General features: G+C 40.3%; 1 protein-coding gene across 5 annotated transcripts in view; it reads right to left on the reverse strand.

Annotated features, from left to right (window-relative positions):
* KIF13A (kinesin family member 13A) overlaps window positions 1–17,736 on the reverse strand; it is a 298,880-nt gene that overhangs the window by 149,112 nt on the left and 132,032 nt on the right. For all 5 annotated transcript variants that reach the window (XM_082258194.1, XM_082258191.1, XM_082258190.1 and 2 more), the window contains exon 4: window positions 17,096–17,156. In XM_082258194.1, the coding sequence (XP_082114320.1) occupies window positions 17,096–17,156 (61 nt within the window). The remainder of the gene's footprint in view (window positions 1–17,095; window positions 17,157–17,736) is intronic.

A 17,736-nucleotide genomic window follows, 5' to 3' on the forward strand; every position in this document is an offset into this window, starting at 1 on the left:
TTGACCACTGCATCCCTGTCAGGTCTCACCAGGCACTGACAATAATACATTACAAATTTAACAAGCAAGAGCTTTGATGTGTACAGTATTATACACTCACTTTTCTGCCAAAGCCACCAGGTCACAAAGTTAATTAATCTAAGCTGACTGCCTAGTCTTGGCAAAAAAAAACATCCTAGTTGGCTGTAATCTGTATTGGCGGAGTTCTGTATTTTTTTTTTTTTGTAACCTATCATGTGCTCAAGTCTGTTTGCTAAAAAAGCATCCAAGTAGGGTGTGTATCCTCCCCGGCTTGCCACCGCATACATCAAGGCTATAGAGGTCGCACACCACCACGAAGCGATTGCAAAATAAATACTTTTAATGTCTTCATAGTCAGAAAGGAAAAACAGGAAAATTTGTTAACGCGTTTCACACTAACACCTCATGCTTAATCATTGCTAAATTGTGTCAAATCACGTATCTCACACCTTCACCTTTCTCACCGGATCACATATCTTAGCACACTAAATAGAGAATGGCAAATATTTTCTACAAACCAAATGATAAAGCATGCAGTAAACCACAATTGTTTGGTCAAAAACAAACAAACAAAAAAAACATTTACAATGGTGGATATAGGCGTTATAATAAAAGAGGAGTAGGGTAAAGCCAGCCCTACATGGACATTTTAGGTAATTTCAGCAGGGACCGGCTCAATCCATGTATGGGCAGGCTGGTTGTACAGATTTGGATCTGCCGATTGACTTCTATACAATCAGCCTGTTGGCAAATTTTTCCATGAACAGCGCTACTGCCTATAGCGGGCAATGCTGATCAGTGTATTCTGACAGCAGGGAAGTCTCCCAGTGTTTAGTCAAAAGAGCCAACTTGTCAAAATCTCCAACCATGTCACTGCCGATGACTCTCCAGCAGCTGTAATTGGAGATTTAGAGTTATCTGTTTTCACAGAACACCGGCAGTGTATACACTACGGTAGACGACAAGTTGGCTCTTTTCTCAGAATACCGAGTAAGGGGGAAAAAGTTGTTGCTGCCTTGGAGGCGGCCAAGTTGTTGGTATTAGCAGATGGACTAACAATGTTTACTCATTATAGCGTGTACCGTAGTGTATACGCTGCCAGTGTTTTGTGAAAACAGGTAACTCATCGAAATCTCCAATTATTGCTGCTGGAGAGTCACCGGAAGTAACGTGGTTGGATATTTTGACGAGTTGGCTCTTTTGACAGAACACTGGCTGTCTGAACACAATAAATCAGTGGGGAGGAACGAAAAAATTTATCCATTCCCCCATGCACACACTCAATGTAGATCGGGGAATCGACCAGGTGGTTGAATGAAAATAAAAGAATTGTGTATGGGCTGCTTAACTGTAATTGCGTCAAGAAGGAGATTAAAATTCTCTACTGAAAAATATGTAAGAAGCATAGGGTTATCTAGAAGTCTGTCTTTTCTTTTGTGTCATGTCTGTATGTACTGTATGCAGGAGCATAGAAAGGTGTAATTATTGAAGATGTAAACATTGAACAAAAGCTTTTCCTTCATGAAGTAGTTCAATGTAAATTTACACAATATTTACACCAAAACTCTACTGAGGACATAAGTATTTATGAAAACCATCGTAGAGTGGTTATTAAATAAAAGGTATGGTTTACTCCAGAGCCCACAAAGTATCTAAATATCCATAGTATAGGCAAAGTAGACACATTGCCTCCTACCCAGTATCTGACCTATAACCAGGCTTTGCAGGCCTGCTTGGAGATAGATGTCTATTATTCACTAGGAAAGAATGTTGACCTCCACAGCAGTGCAAAGCCAAGGTTCTGAGAAGTAAAATGTTGTTCGGCCGTGCATTGGAGATGGTATTTACAATACCACAAACACCTGATCTCAAGTATGTATGGGGTCTATAGTGTTAATGAGGACAGCAAGTTAGTTAGTGACATTAAGTCTATTTTTACAAAGGAAAGTCGATTTTCTAAAATGAATTTTGTCATATGGAGTTGTTAAATTCAAATAGTATAGTACTAAATACAATTTTAATTCAATTTTTCACTAGCAGTTAAAAAAAAGATTTCAGTACGAACATTTCCATATTTTAAAAGATGCATTTTTGAATAGGAATTTGATTCATCTCATGCATTTAAAAAGGTGCTACATTGTTTTTTTTCAGATAGTTATACAATTCTTAAATGAAGGTGACTCCCCATCTGTCAAAAAAATAAAAAAGTTGGTGATACTAAAAATGATAGATTTTAATGCCTTTGCAAGCATCATATATTCCATGTACAGTCAACCATGTAAGTGTTTTATCACATATGAAAAAAATTTCTGTTTAAGCCATTTAATTGTCATATGGACTGTTAAAATTGTATTTCTTGGGTTAAATATACCATGTTTTGACCACATTTTATGTTAACAGAATTACTAGAATATAATACTATTCAGAACCACCCCTGAGGAAGAAGATTCACAGTCTTCGAAACGCGTTGGGTTTTGGTCTCTGTATTGTATGGTTGGGTACTGTGATGGTATAATGTTTGTTGCTTGCACTTGTTTTTAATCTTCATATTTTTTTACATCTATGTTTAATAAAATATTAGTATTTCCATCATATTTATTTAGTCTTTTGTGCCTAAAAAATCCCACCCCAGGGGAATTTCCCAATCTTTAGGCTCCGTTCACATGTAGGCATTTGGGGCGTTTTTGGGGAGTTTTTCTGCTCTAGGATCAGCTCTCAAAACGCCCAACAAGACAAATCCTATTCATTTCAATGGCCCCTGTTCACATCTGAGCGTTTTGACACTGTGAGCAAAACGCCCAACGCTCAAAAAAGTACATGAGCTTCTTTTTGGGCAGATTACAGGCGTTTTCCATTGGTCTCTATTCAATCTAAAAACGCCTGCACAAAAAACGCCTGTAAATCGCGGTAAAAAACGTGCGAAAACGCTACGCTCAGGTGTGAATGTAGCCTTACTAAAAATGATAGTTCTCCCATTCCAACACAGACCAAACTTTGAAGACAGGCAAAGTTACACACTTGTCTAGGCACATGGTTCGAGAGAGCTGTAAAGACTAATAAGAAGGAATGCCTTTTTATCTCACACACACCATGCTATACATGGATCTCAGCACTCATAGAAAAATACTTTTTTTTTGAGAATGGGGGGCGCAGCAAGCATGCCTAATAAAAAAAAGTGAGGATAAAATAGAACCTTTTTTTTAAAAAAAAATGACTCCCTCTGTTGCAATCAAGTCCTCCATCTCAATGATTTCCCGATTTTTACTAACCATATGGTGATCAAAGGTACTTGAAATTGTTTCCAGAAGATAGGGATTCAACTTTTTGCTAAGCTCACCAGTATTGGGACAATAAAGGGTAAAGACTAAATTTATGGGTTATGTTTTGGAATGGAGCAGGTCTCCAACCTCTTCCCCATATCTCCAACAGTTCTTTGTACAGCATAAAAACTTCTTGTATATCTGATTTGGAGCGTAATACCATCTAGACAGTATTTCAAATCTTGGTTCCTGATATTTAGAGCATATGGAGGTTCTGTAAGAGAAGAGAAGTATTCTCTCAATCTGCTTACTGGTGAAGGTAGCCCCAAGGTCTCTTTCCCAGTTGGTGATGTAAGTCAGTTTGCACCCTTCTGGAGGAATGAGAAGCAGTCGACAACGTGAATGAAACTGCACAACATAGGGGAGGTTGATCATCACAGAGCTCTTTAGAGCAAGTGAGGCCATGAGCAAAAGAAAAGGCCTTAAGTAGGGATGCCAGGAAATGCTGTAATTGTAGTCTATTTCCGAAGGAGAGATTAGGGAGGGCAGGGTTCAACAATAGCTGTGACCTTCAGGGCCAGTGATCTGCATTCACAAAATGTCTCGCCTGGAAAAGTCCTCAACGCTTCCCAGCCTGGAAATTGGAATTAGATAGATCTAGACTGAAGGAAGAATTCTTAATAATGGGACAGAGCGGTTTTCCAGGTAAGACTATTAAGCATATACGCCAAGTCTCCTCCAATAGTAGGATGGGACTTGAGGCTGGGTAAAATATTAGTTCGGCTCTGGGAGAATCACCAAAGGGTTGTTTGAGGCAGTTTGCTCAGTGGAAACCCATTGCTTAGGAGAGGCATATCAACACCAAACTAGCACCCTGCACAAATGACAGGCAGCTTGGTAGAGAGCGACATCTGGGAGCGCCATGCTCTTCTGCAATTTTGGTAGGCACAAGAGGGAGTAGGAAAGATGTGGTGGCTTGCGAGCCCACAAAAGTTTGAGAATGTCTCATTGATAGCTATTTAAAAGGAGCTCAGAATCTATATAGGGTGGGCCTTTAGAAGATACAAAAGGCATAGCATGATATTCAGAATGTGCTTTTGTTCCATTTTGAAAGGTCCTTTGATCTGTGTGTGTTTGGGGTGTGAATTGAAGACAAAAGTGTCTTCCAGAAGCCTGGTTAGGCTAGTTCCCAGGTGCTCAAAGTGCGTGGTCACCCATTTAAATGTAAAGTTGGATTTGAGATGTTTGATAGAGGAGGTCAGCAAATAAGTGTTCAAGGCCTCTGACTTCTGGAAGTTAATACGAAAGTAGGAAAGGGATCGGTATTTGTCCAGTTTGGAAAGAAGGTTTGTGAAAAAACAGGAGGTCATCCGCATATGCTGCAATTTTAACAGGTGATAGTTTGGAGGACCAGTAATATCTGGATGATTTCCAATTTTACAGAGAAAAGCTTCTAGTGGTAATATGAAGACCAAAGGGGAAATGAGTCACCCCTGCCCAGTTCCATTTGTAATAGGAAATGGAGCAGAGTGGTGTGTTTGCTTTTACCTGTGCTAAGGAGGTTGAGTATATAGCACTGATCCAATGCCGCATTCTTTGTCCTATGTCCAGGCGTTGTAAAGACCATGTCAAGAAGGCCTTACTTACTGTATCAAAGGCTTTTTAGCATCAGTGGATGGGGGTAGGAGGGTGATCTTCCTGGAGTGAGCTGTGCAGATAATGGCAAGGGCCTTAGTAGTGTTGTCCCTAGATTTCCACGTGGGCACAAATCCAACTTGGTCTGTATGGATGATGTGATGGATGTATGCCGTCAGCCTCGTGGCAAGAATTATGAATTATGGTGAATAACTTAATGTCTATGATTAGGCCTGCAATGTCGAAATAGCAATGTATACTTTCTGTCTTTAGAAAATCACCAAGATTTGTGCCCTGAGTGTGCCCGTTGGAAACAGGGTTTCGGACCCCATTGTGATGTATGCGTCCAAAAAGTGACAAAAAGTTTGCAAAGGTTTTATAACACATGAGAAAATATCCACCTGGAACCAGGGCTTTACCAAAGTGCTATACCAGTTCCTCTTTAGTGATTGGAGCATTCAGACCTGTGAGGACCAAGTATGGAAGGTGGGGAAATCTTTTTTATATTTAATGCATTACACCCTAACCTCTCCAAAAATCCTTTGAAATGTACTGTCTGTTAAAATAAAAACAAAGGGGCACGAATAGCAGAGACATCATATCTGCGTCTTTCCAATATGCAGCTGAATCAGTGTCATATTTCGTGTTTGGAAAACTGGTTTGGTAAAACTGATTGTTTCCTTAGGTGAATCTATCACTAGATATATTCTTCATGTTAAGGGCAACATGCGAAGTAATGTGTTAGTGTAACACTATCAGGCAGTTATTACCTCTCACAGAGTTAACTACTACCCCTGATAATGCTTTCTGCTTTTCTTGCCAGAAGTACAGCGCCTTATTTGTTCAGGCATCATCGTGGTCACTATCTACTTCCTGGGCTGAGATGCCAGCTTCAAGATAACACAGTTATTTTAATCTTGATGCCAGTGCAATTTGTGGCTGCATTCACAAATGTCTGAAACAGGCCAGCCCCTGCTACAGACTCTCACCTTGTGACTGGCTACAAAGTTACAATGTTGTTGTCTGATTATGGGGCAAGCAAAGAATGAGCAGATTTTTTCTCCTGTGTGCCTGGTGACATCATTTTAGCCTAGGCAAAGTTACTGGGTTGAGCCCAAGGATGGCTTTTAAATGATACAGTAAATGGTGACACTTTTTGAAAGATGATAATGCTACTGTATATTGTGACAGGTCAGGAGTTTATTAATGCAGACTTGCACAGTTACTGACAGGTCCACTTTAATAACATTCTACAGACACCTAAATTAGTGGACCTCTTGTTTTTATCAGATAGATCAGCCTATATATATATATGTTTATAGTACAAATGATTTAGGCACACAAGTATGACTTGAATCACAAGAGGAAAAACAGGCACTCTGGATAACATGAACTAGTGGTCTTCCATTATTGAAATAACATGCATAACAGTTGTAAAACGGCCAACGCGTTTCGCCGTCAGGCATCTAATGATTGACACTTTTTAGTGACATAGCCCCAATGGTTACTTGTATTTTGCTTTACTGAATAACTACAGACATGCAGGAATTCAAAACAATTTAAGTGCTTAAAGGGTTAGTTCTTCTATGTAGTCACAATAGAATCATCCTAAGCTAATCAGATTTTAAAACTATGCCCCCCACTTCTGCTGACATACCTCTTGGCCATTTCGGCAATGACAGAAGCCTGCCAAAATAAAAAAAATGCAAATGCTCTTCATGGCTCCATCTTGCCTCCTTACTAGGCAGACCAGTCAGGACCCCCTAGTGCTACAGAAGGAAAAGCTGTCCTTTTCCCTGAGGACTGCACATTGCTCTCTTCCTTTCCTGTCACAGCCACTAAGCTCATCTGAGCCCTCACTGTGAATGTGCGGCCCTCGCAAAACAGATGATGCTCCTTCTTGTAGAAGGCGCTTGTACCAATAGGAGGTGCTTGTCCTGATGACTTCTCCAACCTATTAAGTAGACAGGACAGAGCCATGAAAAGCATTTTTCAGTGTTTCGGGCAGGCGTCTTATTGCAAAAGTGGCCTACAGGTATGTTAGCAGAAGAGAGGAACAGTTTTAAAATCTGATTATCTTAGGATGATTCTATTGTGTATAGCAGGGGTCTCCAAACTTTCTAAACAAGGGGACGGCTTATTGTCCATCAGACTTTAGGAGGGCTGGATCAGTGGGAGTGGAAGTTTTCCTGGCATCAGTTGGAGTAAACATCACCACATTTGGTATTAGGGGAAGAAATAGTGTTCCATTTGTATCATTGGGTGGAATAGTGCCCCATTATTGGTGTCAGTGGGAGAAGTAATGTCCTATTTGTTGGTGTCTGATGGCAGAATAGTGACTCTTATCAGTGGGAGGAATAGTGCCCCAAGGGCCGGATAAAGGCAGGCAAAGGACCCCATCTGGCCCCCGGGCCACAGTTTAGAGACCACTGGTGTATAGTGACTGCAAAAATATTTTTTTTTTTAAAAAGTGGACTAACAAATTTTTTACAGTGGGGTACAATTCCTCTAGTTATGAGTGCATAAACCAGAAAATGCTTTTGATGAAAACATCTAACTTGTATCACATGATGAAGGGTGAGTAGACAAGGAATGTTTTCTAAAATCCTGGCCGCAATCCGAACCATAAAGCAAAATAAATATACTAGACAAACTCCACACAGCACACAACATGCACGCAAGATTTATTTGGATTTAGCTCATTACATGCTCTTTCTTCATGAACCAAGGAGGAAATATGAGGATGACTTATTTGCAGCGTGAGTCGGAAGGTCCAACCACGGTATAAGTAAAAGTGCTGACCAAAAATACCACACATGCTTATTACTGGTTTTATAGATCTCAGTGCAGAGAAAGTACAGCTGCAACGGCTTGAGGATTTGAAAAGTGAATGTTTCAAAACACTATTAAAGCAGAGAGCTACACGGAGGAGAGAATTTAGGCAGCCTGTTGAAAAAACAACAGCATAAAATATATGCTAGTTAGGCCTCATGCACACAGGACGTTATAAAAGAAAGCTGTAGCTGTAGAATGAGTTTTGCAGCGTTTTTGAAGCAGCATTTTTTAGCGATTTTTAACATTTTTTTTTTTTTTTTTTTTTTTACTCCCACGAGAGTTTATGGCTCAGAAACGCTGATAAACACCGAATAGCTTTGTTTTTTTTTTTTGCGTTTTTGAGCTTTTTTTCAGCTTTTATCAGCGTAAGAGCGTTTTTACAGCTGAAAAACTCCTCTCAAAGCCCACTAGTTTGGGGTTTTTTTTCCAGCCAAAAAACACTGATAAAAGCCTATGTGTGCACGAACACATAGGATAGCATGCTGGGGAATTTACTGGCTGCAGAAAAAAAACCGTCTGAAGCCAAAAACAGCAGCTGTAAAAACGTCCATTGTGCATGAGGCCTAAAAGTAGAAGTAGGAAGCATCTGCAACAAGACTGCAGGAGATTGGCAGCACTGAAATGCAAAAAAGGATAGAAAAAAAGTAAAAACTATTTTTTTTTTTTAATGGAAATTGTTTATGGTGCATAATGCTTTAACAACCCTAACAGCATTAAGTTGTGGTTTAAATCTACTTTAAACAGGTTTTCCACTTTCACTAAAAAAGGGGGAATCCCTTGCTGGCTTGCTGAGTTTTTCTAGATTTTTTTTTTATAAAAATGCTAGCCTTCACAGTAAAAGCAGGCAGATAGTTTGTAAACAATAATGTAAAGGTATATATCTCACAAAAGTGAGTACACCCCTCACATTTTTGTAAATATTATTATTATATCTTTTCATGTGACAACACTGAAGAAATGATACTTTGCTACAATGTAAAGTGAGTGTGCAACTTGTATAACAGTATAAATTTGCTGTCCCCTCAAAATAACTCAACACACATCCATAAATGTCTAAACTGCTGGCAACAAAAGTTTGTACACCGCTAAATTAAAATGTCCAAATTGGGCCCAGAGTGTCAATATTTTGTGTGGCCACCATTATTTTCCAGCACTGCCCTAACCCTCTTGGGCATGGAGCTCACCAGAGCTTCAGAGGTTGCCACTGGAGTCCTCTTCCACTCTTCCATGACGACTTCACGGAGCTGGTGGATGCTAGAGACTGTGCGCTCCTCCACCTTCCATTTGAGGATGCCCCACAGATGCTCAATAGGATTTAGGTCTGGAGACATGCTTGGCCAGTCCATCCCCTTTACCCTCAGCTTGCTTAGCAAGGTAATGGTCGTCTTTGAGGTGTGTTTGCGGTTTTTATCATGTTGGAATACTGCCCTGCGACCCAGTCTCTGAAGGGAGGGGATCATGCTCTGCTTCAATATGTCACAGTACATGTTGGCATTCCCTCAATGAACTGCAGCTCCCCAGTGCCGGCAGCACTCAGGCAGCAACAGACTATGACACTCCCACCACCATGCTTGACTGTAGCCCAGACACACTTGTCTTTGTACTCCTCACCTGGTTGCTGCCACACACGCTTGACACCATCTGAACCAAATAGGTTTATCTTGGTCTCATCAGACCACAGGACATGGTTCCAGTAATCAATGTCCTTAGTCTGCTTGTCTTCAGCAAACTGTTTGCGAGCTTTCTTGTGCATCATCTTTAGAAGAGGCTTCCTTCTGGGACGACAGCCATGCTGATAAATTTGATTTATGGTCTGAGCACCGACAGGCTGACCCCTCACCCCTTCAACCTTTGCAGAAATGCTTGCAGCACTCATACATCTTTTTCCCAAAGACAACCTCTGGATATGATGCTGAGCATGTGCACTCAACTTTTTTGGTCAACCATGGCAAGGCCTGTTCTAAGTGGAACCTGTCCTGTTAAACCGCTGTATGGTATTAGTCACCATGCTACAGCTCAGTTTCAGGGTCTTGGAAATCTTCTTCTTATTATTATTATACAGGGTTTATATAGCGCCAACAGTTTGCGCAATCACCTCTGTAACATAATGGGAAGACAATACAGTTACAGCACAATTCAAAACAGGTATAGCCTAGGCCATCTTTATGTAGTGCAACAATTCTTTTTTCAGATCCTCAGAGAGTTTTTTGCCATGAGGTGCCATGTTGAACTTCCAGTGACCAGTATAAGAGAGTGAGAGCGATAACACCAAATATAACACACCTGCTCCCCATTCACACCTGAAACCTTGTAACAGTAACGAGTTACATGACACCGGGGAGGGAAAATGGCTAATTGGGCCCAATTTGGACATTTTCAATTAGGAATGTACTTACTTTTGTTGCCAGTGGTTTAGATATTAATGACTGTGTGTTGAGTTATTTTGAGGGGAAAGCAAATTTACACTGTTATACAAGCTGTACACACACTACTTTACAATGTAGCAAAGTGTCATTTTTACAGTGTTGTCACATGAAAAGATAAAATAAAATATTTACAAAAATGTGAGGGGTGTACTCTCTTTTGTGAGATACTGTAAATCCCAAGCACAGTTTTCCTTTGTTTCCAGCAACGCAACCTTTGTAATTGAGTGGACACTTTGCATAGACAATCATCTCCATAATGAAGGTGGCAGACATTCCCTCATCTTTCTTTTTTTAGGATTAGCTGTCCTTGTTATCTGTGAGTCACAGAAGAAATTGGAGATCTGACAATACAATATAATGTACAATATAAAAACTGGGTAAGGGCCTGAGGTGAAACACGCTTCTTTGAAAAAAGTAGCTAAACAAATATCTTTACAAGCTCATTTAACATCTACCTATTAGCACTGCCAAAACCAGTGGAATCTCCCTTTTTTTGTGACTCCTTTATTAAAGAGTAACAATAAAAACAAAAAAATAATAATTCTCTGGGTGATCAATGTACATTGCAAGGATTTTTTCAAATTCCTACTTGTTTCTGCTTTAAGGAAAAAGCAATTTATTTGATTCTAAAGGGGAGGATCTGGTTTATTAAATTCACCTGGTGCACCCTCAGTGTTCAGATGAGAAAAGTTGCAGTGTCTGGATCCCTTTGAAAGTATTTAAAGTCATTGTAAAGTATTTTTTAAAAATAACAAATATGGTATACTTCCCTGCTCTGTACAATGGTTTTTCACAGAGCAGTCCCGATCCTCCTCTTCTTGGAATCCTCCCTTCTAGGTGCCCCATAGCAGGCCGCTTGCTATGGGGGCACTCGTGCGGGCTCACTCCTGAGCCAGGTTCTGTGTGTCCGTTGGCAAAAACAGTGTGGCTCAGTCCAGCCTCTTGCTCTCTCCTCACAAGCTCTGATTTACAGCAGCAGGAACCAATGGCTCCTGCTGCTGCTTTTATGATCAGCGAGGAGAGAGACAGCAGTGAGAGACACTGCTCTCTGGCACAGCTCTGAATCAAGATTCATTGGAACTGGGCTAGCAGAACACAGAAGGTTTCTTTTACCTTAACGCAGAGAATGCATTAGGGTAAAATAACCTTCTGCCTTTAGTACCACTTTAACCCTTAGGGAATATCTCACAAAAATGAAATTTCTGCTGCAAACAATTACTTGTATCTTATTGCAGACTTTTAGAAAAATCAGCAAGCCAATCACACAATAAACAGCTATAGCGGGCGGGGACGAGCACTCCCACTGATGCCGGGAAGGAGAGAGGGGAAGGAGTCGAGGAGTCACGTGAGCGCCAGGAGACGCTCTGTTATAGGTACAGATCTGCATATTTTTTATATAACACAGACATAGGGGCACATAACGTTATGTTACAGAGGTGATGGGATGTTTTTATTGTAGTTATTGTAGTTATAATAGCAGCAGGAGGGGAGGGGGCGGGCACTGACACAGAGCAGACAGGCAGGGAGGGGAGGGGGGTGAGGACGGAGGAGAGGACAGAGAATGACAGAGAAGGGCTGCGGATGATGGAGGCACGTAATCGGACCACGGTGTCAGGGCAGCCATGATAAACTGTGGTCCGTTTACAAGGGGGAATGTATAGCCAGGCAGGATTAGCCAGGTTTTTTACGTGATAGAAGAGGCAAAATTACACAGCACAAGCACAGTGCTGTTATTCATGCTTTACGGGTAACAAAAAAATGTAAAAGCAAAGAGAAGGGGGACTGTTCTTTAGTTGTGCTTCAATGCCAAATTTCAAGGAGTTGCTGGGAGGAAGGGGCAAGTATACAGCATAGGTCTTCTACTGAACTATAATGATCAGCCTTGAATCTTCATCTGTCTGACTGTTGCTTAGACCAGCTTATATATGTGTATCTTGCTAAGTTTACCTGCCTTGAACCTGGACTCTCTTTGCTCACCACTGACCTGAACATGAGTATTCTGTCTCTGCTACTGTCTGCGGCTTGCTCTATCTGTCCTGAACACCTAAGCCTCGTACACACGCAACGATTGTTGGCCGACCGATCGGCCGTCTTTTGTCCAGTGTTGTTGTGTTGGTTGAAATGTGCTCTAGACTGCACACAAATTTTCTCGGCCAACAAAAACCAACTTCAGAAGTGATGTCATGTGCTGGTTAACTTTCCGTGTGTTTTTTCTTCTCTGAGCATGCCCAGTCTTGCTCATCTGATTTTTGTTTGCCGAAATCTGTACTGACTGACGGAAAATCGACCATTCTGTTGACGGTCAACAAAAATTTTATAGCATGTACACCAGATTTTGTTCGGCCGAAAAGTCGCAGTCGGTTGTCGGAAGCATCATACTAACAAGCCGAAAATCGGCCGATCGGACGTTGGCCGAAAATTCACGGCCAACAATCGTTGCGTGTGTACAGGACATTACTCACTCCAGCATCTGTCCTATCTGTTGTCAGGTGTTGTCCCTGGAAACACAGAGGGTCTGCTCAACTCTGTGACAACAATCAATCATGTCAACGAGTGTTCTAAGCCAAATTTATGCTGGCATTCTTCTTTGCTAAAGAAGACCAAATGCCAGCTGTATTCCGGGGTTACAAAATTGTAATTCATTCACCCAAGAATGGGTGAAGCCAATAAATTAAATTAAATTCTACAGCTAGACACGTCATGGTTGTAAAAACTAGCATCTCTCATGTACAGTATGTACCATTACCAGCAATGCTGATGAAAATATCAAATTGCTATTAAATATATCAAATATCATGCTCTGTAAATATTCAAATCATAAAACAAAAAAATATTTTTTTTTCTGGACAAAAGCAATATTCATTGCATTAAAGTCTCTTCTCATTGATTTTTACTTTTGTGACTCATGCAATAAAATGTATTTTGTTCACACAGGCTCATTGTAATTCCTGATTTTGGGCCAAATTCCTACAGCATCCAAAACAATTTTTCTAAGAGAATGGAAATAAGTACTATTTATTGAATAATCATGAAATATATACAATACATACATATGTATACACACTGCAAGCGACTGAATAATCTTTTCTGGATCTTAATAGATGTTTTAGGAAACAAACGTCATGTCTAACAAATGGTCAGTCTAGATGTGATGTTCCAATGTGAATGTAAAAATCCAAGTGATTTTTCGATTATCACTGCAAATGGGCAGGACATGTTTTTTTGGAAAAAGGAAAAATAAACTGTTAAAGAGCCTGAAGGCAGTGAATTGCAAAGAGCATATGGTATAAACTTGTTTTATACAACACATTTAAAATGGGAAACAAAAAAGGGTTTTGAAGTCTGTATGTATAAGCCACAAGACAAAACAATGTGCACATTACGAACAGAATACAGTGTCAACATTGTTCACATGGCCTTTTAATTAAGAAAAAGAAGTATATTTGCTCCGGGCTCACAAAAAAATGAGCCAACTTAGAGTCTTATTGATGAAGGATCCTGACTGGTCATAATCTAGATCTTAGCCCGCTAAATAAGTGACCATTGATTATAAAGAGATGTGTCTTCTCTTTCATTTTGGCAATTGGCCTATAAAGCTGGTTAAAATTAGAACACTTTATAGCCCAACTGCAACCTCAAATTTTATTTTATTTTCACATTTTTGATTGGCAATGGGAAAGAGTTAGAACTGAAGGTTTTAAATGCCATTTGTGTCACCACTTAAGACATTTTTCAGTTATATTTAAAATGCTGTTTGAAGAAGCAGGGATATCTTTCTGTTTTGTCTGACACCTATCACCTAGGCAGGAAGCTAGGATAAATAACCTCATTAGGACACAGACAGTGACAAAGTACCAGCAGCAGAAATCCCTTACACCCTTGACATTTTCTGCTCCAGGCACAGCTCTTTCTCTTGGAAATCCAGTGATTGCTATAGTGGAGACAAGCTGAACTGTGATTGTGATTGTAGTATGGAGCCTGATCTCACCCAAACGACATTTGAAATATTTTAGCGTCACCATTCAAGGGATTTCTCCTCACATCCTGTTCTGATTGACACCTGTCAGACAGGAAGTCAGGAGATTTTCCTTCACGTTCCACTCTCTAATATAGGCAGGAAGTAAGAAGATATCTCTCAAATGGGTTCACGAGCAAAAACAAAATTCTGAAAGCTGTCCTTTCCACACACCACCCACAACCCAGTAGAAAAAATATCTGTTGGAACCGGATGACTGGGCTCATATTTAGCAGTCAACAAATTCTTCTACTGTCAACATCTTTGCTCTGGAGACCAATTATAAAGGTCCTCACTAGGTGGTACCTTGTTCCTGCTAGGATTTCGAAAATACTCCCCATATTATGCTCTGCACTGTTTTTGGGGTTGTGTGGAGGCAGGAGCACATTTGCATATTTTGTGGACTTGCCCTACAGTTATGGCATATTGGATTGAAGTGTTTTGGATGCTATCTATACTTTTCGGCATGTCCCTTAATCCTGATCCTACTTTAGCTTTTCTGAATAAACGTTGTCCTGATTTAACTTCCTCGGAATTAAAACTCTTCCTATATGTCACCACTGCCTCAAAACACACTATCGCTAAATCCTGGAAATCACCCAAACAATATCTCCTGGAAACTAAAAATAGGGTAAGGCAATTCATGATTCATAGCAAAATTTAAGCCACGCTGTTTGACCGCATAAGGAAACATTTTAAAATCTGTTAGCTATGGGTTGATCATTTCCTGCCCTCAAATTTTGATCATTGTCTGTTGGAACCCTGACTATGCTTATTAGGTGTAGCAGGTCATATTTAGCCATAGTGTAGTACTGCCCCTGCAAGGACTGCCAGTTATTAACTCTACGGGTCCCCCTGAGTTACTAGCACACAGTCATGGCAGGTACAATTTCTTAATTCCTCCACTCGGCTCACTCCAATAATCAGTCCAGGGGTATTTGGTTGTTTTGTGGTTTATTGTAAATTGGGGATAGGAGAAGGAAATAGTGGGATACTCCAATTTAACTGGACGTCCAGACGAAGCTACGCAACAGGAAGCGAAACGCATCGACGTCATCAGCCCGGCGGCGCACCTCCTCACCACTCCTACCAGGCGGCGGATCGCTCGGGAGAGCAGAAGACATCGGCAGCATATTCGGAGACACGGAGACAAACAAGACAAAGGCACGAGGCGGCGCTCCACGGATAGCCTAAAAAGGTACTGTGTTCTCTATACAGGGGTGAAGAAACAGCCGAAGGGCTGTCAGAGCGAATGACACAGCACAAACCGCACACCCGCCACTACTTCACAAGCGGCTAGCGGGATCCGGATGCACATACCCAGCTCGGCAAGCTCTGCTTAAGTCCCCACAATCAGTAGATACCCTTCCACTAGGACACAGACTAGCCACACGGCAAACCATGGAGTGATACTCAGCCCAAGGACAGGGGTGAAGAAACGGCATGACTGCCGTCAGTGACCTAGACACAAGCTGTCAGAAAACTGCCTAGTCCCCATCAAAATACCCCATACATACCAACGTTCTGTGCTGACACCACCCAACAGCAAACGCCAAACAACCCCCCTCCCCACCAGGATAGCTCCCAAAAGCTGTAATCATTACTGGAATAACTTACAGCCCTCTCCCTAAGGGTCACAAGCATAACTGAATACAATTTAAACCGAGTTTATCGGATGAAAAACCTAGCACAATCGTGCAGTACTGCCACCAGACCCACTATCGATCCACATACCCCCAAGGAGCCTTCCAAGAACTACCTATACTGTATCCAATTGACATATAGGATCCTATTATATAATATCATATATATTAATATATTCTTGATGAAATTGGTTCACGCCGGCCGGTTTTTGTTATTATCCGTTACATGTTATGTTTGTCTTGTTTCTTGTTATCACACTGATTGTATTTACTAACATTATTTTTGCACGGATGTACATTGATACTTTCCCAAATAAATATCTATGTTCACATAATTTTGTGCGCCCGCTAACTTACTAGCTGACCAGATAACCTTCTTTTTTCTGTGATCTATACAGAATGCTTTGTCTATATGCTGTTCTGGGTTAAGTCAGCCAAACACATACCACTAATACGGGCATATTCATAGATTGCATTAATACTACTCCAAACTACTTTTTATGTGCTACTTTGCACCTGGGAGACCCTGGTCCCTTCCCTTTCCCTCTCTTACCCTACTCTTCCTCCTCTTTTCTTATACCTTCTTCTCTTCTTGTGTTTTTCATTTATGTACATCAGCCTACACTCCACGTGTTCTACCTCGGAGCTCTTAAGCGTAGTTCTCCCCGTGACACAGTGTTACCCTCTTTTATCCCTGTTTTAATACTTGCTTTCTTAAATGCTGCCCCAATTGTTAAAGCCCTTGTTGCTGGCCAATGATTATTCTCATTTGTTAGCCTTTTAATTGCTATGAGAGTGCATAGCCATGTGATTTTAGTTGCAATTCTATGTTGAATGGACACTGTCTTGTATTTATCTTTGCATCAATACAAATATTGAACAACAAAAAAAACTGCTTGGCTGCAATCATAAATCTTAAATAAAACAATGAGGAGTGAATATCCTCTTTCCAGCAAACTTACACAATATTATTTACATACCCCTTAAAATACTGGGATTGTAGTTCACTTTTAAAAAAAAAACTGGGAGATGCACTTTTTCTAGAATACAAATGCTTCTTTGGATTTATAAAAATAGGTGTACTAACTATCTCATTGTCCTGAGTCATTAAGTGTTTTAAAACACCCCTGATGCTGCACTGGTAAAGAATAGACTACCTTCCGGTATACAGAAAGTTAAAGATTTCTACAAAAATAATTATATATCTGACTTTTTAGCTTATGCTCTCTTAAAAAAAAAAAATCACATGGGTAGGCTTACCTGCATATTTTGGAGTGTTTGTCTCATCCATCGACCAAAAACAGTAATCGAATGCAAAAACCTACAGATAAACAAGGAACAATATAAATTGTTTTCTTCGTTTTTTAATATTTCCATATTACATATTTGTCATTATTACATTTATTGCATAAAGATTAACTTTGGTGTTTTCCACATAAAGAGGAGATGGTGAAAGACAAACAGAAGGCCAACAATAAAGTTCCTCTTTAATCTATGTAAACCATTAACACAATTAGAAGAGATGGCATGATTCCAAAGTACAGGCATTAGTATGATACCTAAAACAAACATAGTGTAAGGGGAAACACAGTTTTGTTCATCATAACCAATCAATTTTTTGCTAATTAAATAATCCGTGCCATAAAAATTAAACACCATTAAAAACGTATTTGTTCGATATGAAGATAGTTGCTTTACTGTAGTGATTAAAGCAGTTCTGAAGGCTTTGGTTACTGTTCTGTTCAGTGAAAATACATTACAAGAGGATTAGGAGAACCCTGCTCATAAGAGCTTACAATCTAAAACGGTTGGGCAAGTGGTACAAAAGATACTAACTGTGAGGAAAGAACCGATTGAAGAATCAAAAGTTCAATTGTTAGATGGAGGCAATATAAGCTTCC

Source organism: Pelophylax lessonae (assembly GCF_965119305.1).
Source record: "Pelophylax lessonae genome assembly, chromosome: 5".
Classification (NCBI taxonomy): domain Eukaryota; kingdom Metazoa; phylum Chordata; class Amphibia; order Anura; family Ranidae; genus Pelophylax; species Pelophylax lessonae.